At 39.0% G+C, this 10,584-nt stretch overlaps 1 protein-coding gene across 1 annotated transcript in view; it reads left to right on the forward strand.

The window, feature by feature from the left end:
- Nucleotides 1-10,584, forward strand: part of SH3RF1 (SH3 domain containing ring finger 1) — a 78,598-nt gene that overhangs the window by 24,463 nt on the left and 43,551 nt on the right. Inside the window, exons 5-7 of the mRNA XM_044681677.1 lie at nt 625-724; nt 8,075-8,186; nt 9,155-9,265. Coding sequence (XP_044537612.1) covers nt 625-724; nt 8,075-8,186; nt 9,155-9,265 — 323 coding nt within the window. The remainder of the gene's footprint in view (nt 1-624; nt 725-8,074; nt 8,187-9,154; nt 9,266-10,584) is intronic.

Consider the following 10,584-nt stretch of genomic DNA (forward strand, 5'->3'; position numbering starts at 1 on the left):
AGAAGAGTGGGAAAAATCATGAAACATGTAGCCATGGAAAAATATTCTAAATTTTAAAAAAGAGACTTTCAGGGTAGATTTTATATGCATATTCATATTTTATATATTTAAATTTATATTGATATAATTTACATATTATAAATTATATTAATATAGTAATAATATAGAATATTATAAATTATGTTTATATAATTTATATTTATCTAGGTATCTATTTTTTATATATCTATTTATTTTATATCCACCCCAGTTGATGAGTTGGTTAATATTGCTGAACGTGTTTCTGCCCTGTTCTTTCTTTTTTTATTTTTGGCTATGAGGGATGACTTGCTGGTAGGGAAGGTGTATGTGTGTGTGTGGGGGTGAGGCATAGATTTTTTAGAAATGAAGGTAATATAAAAATATAAAAACTATATAAAAATATGTAAAGATTTGGGTTTGAATCCTGGCTTTGATACTTGTTAGCTGGGTGACTTTGGCCAAGTGAGCCTTAGTCTCTTCACTTGTAACGTGGGAGTGAAAAGAAGTCTTTCTAATACACCACCAACCTTAAGAGGCTGTGCCATGAACCATCCGTTGCTGTGTACACGTGAGCTGCTGCTACACTTTATCCTGGGGTTTTAGGTGACATGCAGATCTGTATCCAACAGGCTCCCCTTTCAGGGACTGGATTTGCTGAAAGAGCCATGGCGCCAAGCCCACCTGAGGCTACAGTCCTTCCGAGGTATCAGTACTCTGAAGAGAAACAACCTTCTGTTTCCAGGCAGCCGCAGGCTTAAGCCCTTCTTCCTCCTACACCAGGAAACAGGCAGTGTGACCCAGGGGGAAAACCTAGGATTGAAACCCTTCCCCTGAGGTTATCCGTATGACCCTGGGCAAGCCACTCAACCTCCATCTCAGTTTACTCCTCCATATCATGAGGAAGTTAGACTAGATGGCCTCTTGTAGCTCTAAATCTGTGATCTCTCTAAAAAGGTATTTTTATAAATTTATATTTTATAAATTTTATAAATTTGTAGTATATGATCATATGTATGTGATATAAAATTTATTCTTCTATTTTATTCTAATTTTTAAAAAATATTCTAATATTTTGAGAAGATCTCCTTGTATATTAAGTGGTGTAGAGGATAAAGTACAGAGCCTGGAAATCGGGAAGAACTGAGTTCAAATCTGGCTCCAGACACTTACTAGCTGTGTCTGGGCAAGTCATTCAACCTCCATTAACCTTAGTTTCCCATCTGTAAAATGGGAATAATAATAGTACTTATTTCCCAGTGTTGTTGTGAAGATCAAATGAGATAATAATTATAAACTGCCTGACAATCAATCAATATTTATTAAGTGCCTACCATGTGCCGGGCACTATTCTTAAGGCTTTAATAAGTGCTCTATCAATATTCGCTATTATGACGACACTGTTCATTTCCATAGTGTGGGGTTTTCCCCTCTAGGTCATGACTGATAGACTCCATCTCACAATAGAGATATTTATAGAGTCCCAGGATTTGAGCTTGAAGGGACCCTAGAGATCAATACTTATAAACAGCCCCCCTTCCCTTACAGATGGATAAACTGAGGCCCACAAGTAACTGCTATGGTCATCTAGGTAGCAGAGGTCAGAATTTTGTCTGGAAGGCATTCCACATTCCATTCGCCATTGAACCCTCAGTGTTGAGTCCCATCTACCCTCCCTTCTCCTTCCCTATAGGCACACCATGCATCTTCCCCTCCCTTTCTCCTAGGCTGGCACCTCAAACACAAAAGTAATTCATTACCATGTTAAAGAGGACCACTGCCTTCTGACCCTGGGAAGGCCCAGCATTGTTTTCCCTTAAAACACTGGGAATTTATCACGGCAACCTCTGCCCCTTCGGACCTAGGCAAGGATGAGAAATTCCCCCATCCTGGCCGGTTCAAAGGGACATCTGTGGTCCAGGGAGAGTAGAAACACAATAATGGCTGAGCAGTATTCACTCTCACGTGCTTCCCACCACTTGTTTTTGTTTTATAAAAAGAGAAATGGAAGTCCCAATGATTAGAGAATAAGCCACATAACCTTCCTTTGATGTGGAAGGAAAGCATAATTATGGAGGATTGTATTTATTTATCATTTTTCCTTCCCTAAAGGCCTCCTCTTCGGCCTCACCCTGGCACTGCAGAGTCCGTAGGGTTCTCCAAGTATCTACTCTGAAAGACCCCACTAAGGCCGAAAGGCTTCAAGGGTTGGCCGTGTAAAGGCTAGGTTAGAGTCAGGCTCTTGGACGTGGCAGCGTGTCCTTGGGTGTGTTCTGGATCAGCGGAGGGGAGTCTATATACCCACAGAGTGACGAATCCTTGATTTTAAAATGGAAGGTAAAAGTTTTAAAAAAGAAAATGATGGGCAAAATGTTTTTTTTTAAACCCATTTTAGATTCAATACTGTGTGTTGGTTCCAAGGAAGAAGAGCAGTAAGGGTAGGCAATGGAGTATAAGGGACTTGCCCGGTGAGGAAGTGTTGGAAGCCAGATTTGAAACTAGGACCTCCCATCTCTAGACCTGGATCTCCATCTCCTGAGCTGTCATGCTGTTTGAGAGGGCCTTAGTGAATGCAGATTAAGTGTCCCAGCTGGGTGCATTTCTCTGCTCCTTTACTAGAGTGTCTTATTAATTGCTTCTGGTGTTTATTTTAAAATTTCGAATGAACGATTCGTTTTCCTCTGGGTGCTTGGAGGCTGTTGTACTTGGCTCCTGTTCAGTGAAAGATGAATTCTGAAAACACAAATAAATCTATTTGTTTATAAGACACGTCATCCAGGTGACTCACTGAAACAGGTGTGCACAGGTGTTTGTGACTGACAAACTGTGTAGGAGGGGGTCAGATTAGGTGATCTCAAGGCACTTTCTGGGCCTATCATTTATGACTCCATGATAAGCCTGTGGTAATAGATAATCACAGTGACACAATACTCCAAGGCTTTGGAGTCCAAAGACCTGATTGGAATGCCAGATCTGCTCTTTACCAGCTGTGGCATGATCAGCAGGTCAGGGCACCCTTCTAGTGCTGCTTTACTGACTTTGTAAAATGAAGAGCTTAGTCTGGATCCCAGGATCCCTTCTAGGCCAGAATCTTCAAATGGCAGAGCATGCATGATACTTTACCTTGGCCTCTGCCAGCCAGAGGAGCCTTTAATATTAGGCTTATTGATGGGGCAGCTACATGGCTTAATCAGTGGATTGAGAGTCAGATCCAGAGATGAGAGGTCCTGGGTTCACAATCAGTTCTTGGTCACTTCCTAGCTGTGTGATCCTGAGCAAGTCACTTAGCCCCCTTGCCTAGCCCTTTCCCCTCTTCTGTTTTGGAACCAATACACAGTATTTTAAAATAGAAGGTAAGAGTTTTAAAAAAATAAAAGAAAAAATGATAGGCAAAAATGATAATAATAATAATAGATTAAATTTAAAAGGGTGTAATGGATCTAAATTTGGTCTCAGACACTTCCTAACTGTGTGGTCCTGAGCAAATCACTTAAACCCCCCATTGTCCAGTCTTAGCCACTCTTCTGCCATAGAACTAATATATAGTATTGATTCCAAGTTGGAATGTAAGGGTTTAAAATATATATGTATTTAAAACCCTTAAATATATATATATGTATATATATATATTTTAAACCCTTACATTCTAAAATCTAAAATAGATTTATTTATATGTGTGTGTTTGTATTTATATATTAGGCTTATTGGGACTGAGGATATTTTCAATGGCCTCAGGGATCACAGAGAGATCTCCATCTTCTTGATTCACTTCCTCTTTCCTGTTGTGTTGGGCTAATCATTCTAATCTATTGCACCAAAAAAAGAAAGATGCAGAATAGCATATCAACACCTTCCTGAGAATAATCATATTAATTGGATTGTTGTGTTGGCTAGTTTTGCAGAATGGCTCCTAGATGCCCCCTTTTTAATTTGTTAACAAAGGCTGTCTCTCTGACAAGGGGATATATTTGGAAGTGAAAGTGATATGAAACAAAAAATGCCTAGTAAAAAATTTAATTTTCAGCCCACTTTCTCTGCTTTTCTTTACTTCTAATGCCATCTTCTAGATGAGGTAATATTTGCAAAGCACTTAGCGCAATGCCTGGCACAAAACAAAGTACTTTTAATTAAATGCTTGTTTCCTTCCTTCCCAGCATCTGTTTCCCACTTCTCCAATAATTAGATTTTGGACATAACGACTGTTAAAGAGTTAAATGGGACCTGAGAGATCATCCAGTGCTCAAGTTCTTAACTTTTTTGAGTGTCATGGTTCCATCTGGGCAATCAAGGGAGCCTAGAGTCCCTTTTGCAGAATAACATTTTTAAATTCATGAAATGAGAGGTAAAAGATCATAAAGGGAAACCAGTTATAGTGAAATAAAATTATCAGAATATTAGATTTAAAAACCACAAGTTCATGGACCCCAGATTAAGAACCCCTGATCTAGCCCAACATTATCATTTTACAGATGAATAATTGAAGGTTAAAGAGGCTAAATGATTTGCTCAAGGTCACTCAAGTAATAAATGACAGAACCAATGCCAGTATATTCCTGGTTGTTTATTAATAGGTCCTTAGGGGAGAGTCTAGGGTCCAGAGTGATGCACAGCTGTTTGGGCTCTGGTCCAGGGCCTGCAATTAACAGCATTCACTGCATTTTGGCCTTCCTGGTCAACACCTGTTCTCATTTATCCCTACAGCAAACATGGCTTCGTTCAATACAAGGTGTCCTTAAAGTCTTAATGCTGTTGTAATGGGACACTTTAAATGAAACAAGGAGGAAAGGGAACAAAGGGAAGGAGAGAAGGAATGAAAGAGGGAAAGACAGAAGGAAGGAAGGAAGGAAGGAAGGAAGGAAGGAAGGAAGGAAGGAAGGAAGGAAGGAAGGAAGGAAGGAAGGAAGAGAAAGAAGGAAGGAAAGAGAAAGAAGGAAGGAAAGAGAGGGAAGGAAGAGGAAGAAAGAAGTAAGAGTAGATGGATGAATGAGCATAGACTTTGCTAGAATGGAAAACCATTGAATTCAGTCTTTGAAAGGGAAGTAGTTCACAAAATGTGCTTTCCAGGAAAAACTAAGTGAATACAGCCCATGGTTCTGCGTCTTTTCGTTGAGATCTGTGTATATGTACAAGAAATGTAGAAATAGTCAGAAATCTTAAATCCCCCTAGATATACTTTAGTAGAAAATACTTAATTGTAGCTGTTCTTTAAGTAAGTAGATAGTGTCCCTAAGTCCACTTGTGGTGATGAAATTTTCTGCATTGCTGGTCTACCTCCAAAGTCTTAGTGAAGTTTTAAGCTTTAACAGCTTAACATTTCACAAAGACCTTTGAGATACCGTGTATTGATGTGAGCAGCTCCTGATGCTACTTCTGCTTTTTCTACTGTTACAGCAGATCATAGCAGTACCATTTTGGAAAGTAAAAGAAATAACTGCCAGTGTTGCCATAGAACAGGGAACAAATTCTTTTACCCAATAGTCTTTTTTTTTCTTTTCTCATGAAGATTATTACCTTGCCTATGGAAAATGTGTTATTGTAGAATTTTCCTGTGTAATATAGTTGTCACTCTCTTTAGCCTGCCATTGGTCTCTTAGGGGAAGAAATTTATCAAAATTCAACTTCACATTTATTGAGACCTTACAGAACACAAGACAACATGCTAGGTTATGGAGACCAAAAGACACAACAGTGTGGTGGAGTTGTGAATTGGTCCAACCATTCTGGAAGGCAATTTGGAATTATGCGCAAAGGACTTTAAAAGACTGCCTGTCCTTTGGTCCAGCCATACCACTGCTGGGTTTGAATACCAAAGAAATAATAAGGAAAAAGATTTGTACAAAAGTATTTATAACTTCTCTCTCTGTGATGGCAAAACATTGGAAAATGAGGGTATGCCCTTTAATTGGGGAATGGCTGAACAAATTGTGGTATATGCTGGTGATGGAATACTATTGTGCTCAAAGGAATAAACATCTGGAGGAATTCCATGTGAACTGGAACAACCTCCAAGAATTGATGCAGAGTGAAAAGAGCAGAACCAGGAGAACATTGTACACAGAATTGGATACATTATGGCACAAGTGGACATAATGGATTTCTCTACTAGCAGCAATGCAATGATCCTGGACAATCCAGAGGAACTTATGAGAAAGAACATTATTCACATCCAGAGAAAGAACTGCGGGAGCAGAAATGTATTAGAAAAATATATGCTCGATAATGTAGTGCGATAGGGATATGATTAGGGTTTTGATATTGAAGGCTTGCTCTACTGCAAATATGAATAACATGGAAATAGTTTTTGAACAATGATACATGCATAAGGAACTGCTTATTGGTTTTGGGAAGGGGGAGGGAAAATGGGGGAGGGGGAATTATGAATCATGTAACCATGGAAAAAAAAATTTTAAACCCTTACATTCCGTCTTGGAGTCAATACTGTGTATTGGCTCCAAGGCAGAAGAGTGGTAAGGGGTAGGCAATGGGGGTTAAGTGACTTGCCCAGGGTCATGCAGCTGGGAAGTGTCTGAGGCCAGATTTGAATCTAGGACCTCCCATCTCTAGGCCTGGCTCTCAATCCACTGAGCTACCCAGCTGTTAGGAAATTGTATCCATGTAGTTTGTATGTGTTTCTTGGTGGAAAGACCCCCCCCCAAATATTTTATATGTTTTATAATTAATTTAAATGGAATTCCTCTGTCTTTTCCTGCTAGGTGTTATTGGTAATATACAGAAATGCTGGTGATTCATGTGGATTTATTTTACATCCTATAATTTTACTGAAGTTAATTTCAGTTAATTTTGTGGTTGACTTTTGAGGCTTCATTCTCTAGCTAGATCAGGGGTTCTTGACCATTTTTATTAAATAGCCTCCATTTAAGAGTCTGGTGCAGCCTATGGGCCCCTTCTCAAAATTATGTTTTTGAATGCACAAAATAAAATACATAGGATTACAAAAGAAACCAATTCATCCCTGTCTATCTATCTGTCTATCTGTCTAACCATCTGTCTATCTATCTCTATCCATTTGTCTGTCTGTTTTATCTATCTCTCTTATCTATATCTCTCATCCATCTCTCTATCTCTCTCTCTATCTCTCTCTATATCTCTGTCTATCTCCCTATCTTTCCATCTTTATATCTATCTATCTATCTATCTATCTATCTATCTATCTATCTAATCATCTATCTATCACTATCCATTTGTCTGCCTATCTCTCAATCTCTATCTCTATCTATCTATCTATCTATCTATCTATCTATCTATCTATCTATCTCTCCTATCTAGCTATCTATTTAACTATCTTTGAAACCTTTACTTTCCACTTTAAAATCAATACTGGGTTTGATTCCAAGGCAGAAGAGCAGTAAGGATTAGGCAGTTGGGGTTAAGTGACTTGCCCAGAATCACACAACTAGGTAGTGTATGAAGTCAGATTTGAACCCATGCCTGCCATGTCTAGTCCTGGCTCTTAATCCATTGAGCTACCAGGCTGCTCCCCCCCCACCCAGCCAAATATATTTTTTTTAATTTTAAACCCTTAACTTCTGTGTATTGACTTATAGGTGGAAGAGTGGTAAGGGTAGGCAATGGGGGTCAAGTGACTTGCCCAGGGTCACACAGCTGGGAAGTGTCTGAGGCCGGATTTGAGCCTAGGACCTCCCGTCTCTAGGCCTGGCTCTCAATCCACTGAGCTACCCAGCTGCCCCAGCCAAATATTTTTTAATAACAAGTTCATGGACTCCAGATTAAGTGCCTGAGATACAGACCATTATATCATCCTCAAAAAGCAATAATTTTGTTTCTTCTTTTTGACTGTTTATTCTGAGCATCTTTTATTTACCTAGGTAGGATTTCCAGCATTGCACTAAATAGTAATAGAGGAGGGGACAAGCATTTATTAAGCACTTATATGTACCAGGGACTCTGCTAAGTGCTTTACAAATATTATCTCATTTGATGATAACAGTGGCAATAATGGGCATCTTCCTTTTTTACCACTCTGACCTGTTGGCTTCCATGAATGCATGGAAACAATCCATCTCCCTTACTCTAGCCACGGGGGTAGCGTGGAGGAGGATCTTTTCATTTCAAGAGAGGAAGCCCAATCGCCTCCCCCCGCTTCGGGGTATCAGCTCGTGATGTGTAACTTGAGTGGAATCGATCAGGTATCTAAGCACGGGCCCTCGGAGTGCCTGGATGTCCTTACCAGTCTGTGCGCACGGTTCTTCTGCTGGCATTGGTGCCACTGACAGGGAGCCTTTGCAGGCGGCTAATTTGGCTTGACATTGTCTCCTTAAGGCCTTGATAAGTAATCACCTTCTGGAGACATATTGAGGCGGCTGCATTTTAATCACAGGTGGAAGTGAGGGGTGGGGGGAGAGGAAAATGATTGCCAGGAGGGAAATGCCTTGTGAATTAAACCCAGATTTGATATATGGAGAGCCTACTGAAGCCTAATCCTCAAAATTCAAAGGGAGCTTGTGTATAGATGATGGAGAATGGAGCTGTCCGCAAGGTTATTGCGTCTGAGATATCTTTCCACCAAGGGCATCATCTGAAAAGAAGAAAGGCATCAGCACTCCAGCAACCACATCTCTTGCCTTTTCCTGGTCAACATCAAGAGAAAAAAAATACAGACTTTTAAAATGCATTTTAGAAAGAACTGTTGGAGTTGTCTTTCACATCAGCATATTTATGGTTTTATTTGGGGGTTTTGGTTATGTATGAGTTTGATCTTACAACATTGACTACTATGGAAGTGTGTTTTCTATAATAATAAAAAATTTTTAAAATGCCTATTAAACTATAGATTTATTTCTCTGGAGTCTGTTTGCTGTAGGAAATTCACAGGTCACGGTCTTGTATAGAGAGCTGGAAGAGGTCCCAGAGGTCATCTAGGCTAATTTTTTCATTTTACAGATGAAGAAACTGAGGTCTAGAGATATAGGTAACATGATGGTTCAGTAGATGGCAGAGATGGGATTTGAATTCAGCATCTCTGACAGTAAATTCAGAGTCTGTTCCACTGTTACTAGGCTGCTTTTTGTTTTGTTTTGTTTTGTTTTTTAAGAGACTTAAGTCATACGAATTCACAGTTCCTTTTCTGTGTTGTTTTTTATCCTTTTGTTGACAGGTTCACATCAGTACCACTGGGCTAATTGTGACCCCACCTCCGAGCAGTCCCGTCACAACGGGCCCTTCGTTCACCTTCCCATCAGATGTGCCCTACCAAGCTGCTCTTGGAGTAAGTATTGTTCCTCCCATCCTTGAGGATTTGGTTCTTAACTGTTGATCGAACCTATCTGTTGGCATTCATTTGGCTCTCTCAACCTCTAAGCAACCCTGGTTTATTATTGATGCTTGTTCCTTTGGGTGGAATCCCCACCAGCCATATCTTTCATCTACTGTGTTAGTCATATATGGTGTTATTTCTGCCAATTTTGCAGATAAACTTGGAAATTCCCGGCCTCAGGTGTGCCAGTTGTTTTACTCTTTTTAAAAATACTAAACAAGCTGATAAAATAATAATAATAATATATGATATAATATTTAATAATAGTACCAAACACAGAGTCTAGCCAAAAGACTCTTCCTCAAATACATCCCATGCTTTAAAGGTTCCTCTTGCCCCTGTGGCCCCTTCTGCCCCGCTGCATGTGCCCTGCTTCACCTTCAAGGCCCAACTTATAGGCTCTCTTGTTCAGGCTTCCTTTTTTACTTTCTTCTGTTGGAATTCATTTCCTCCTTCTTTGAATTAATTTTATCCATCCATTCATCAAACGAATTTTTAAACATCTATTAGAGTGATCCAGTGGAAGAGAAACAGAATTTAGACAATTGAATTACCCTCAAGGAGCGTATAGTCCGCCAATTAGTGAGAAAAAATAAATACACATTCTCATTCGGTCCTGTCTTATTTGGTGAGGATGTGTCTGGCTTCTCCTACTAGACTATATAATAGGATTGAGACTAGCAGTTGGTAGGGCTGGGGTACAACTGAGGGTGCTTTTTATACACAGAGGATAGAGAGTGGACCTCAGAGAGCTATACCATAATGATGATGAATATGATAATTATATTAATACAGTAGGAGCATGATATATAAATATATTACATACAAACAGAAATTTATAATTCATATAATGATTAATTTAATTATATACAATTAACAAATTATAGTTAATATAAATTATATATGTCATATAATTATATAATATATAGATATAATATAAACATAAATAAAACATTAATATGATAATTAAAATAATAGTAACAGGACAAGAATAAACATCTGATTTCATTGATAAAGGAACCTCCATATCCCAGGTTTGGGAATTGCCACTTTCTTTGCAATTTATAATAATTAATAATAATAATCACTAATATTTATTTATATAGCGTTTACTATGTATGGGTACTTTATAATTATTTCATTTGATTTTTACAAAATCCTTGGGAGGTAGGTGCTATTATTATGCCCATTTTACAGAGGAGGACACTGAGGTTAACCAGGGTCTGAAAGCAGACTATCTACCTGGCCTGCCAGCTGGCTGCTTTGTCATT

This window comes from Gracilinanus agilis, chromosome 6 (genome assembly GCF_016433145.1).
Source record: "Gracilinanus agilis isolate LMUSP501 chromosome 6, AgileGrace, whole genome shotgun sequence".
NCBI lineage: Eukaryota > Metazoa > Chordata > Mammalia > Didelphimorphia > Didelphidae > Gracilinanus > Gracilinanus agilis.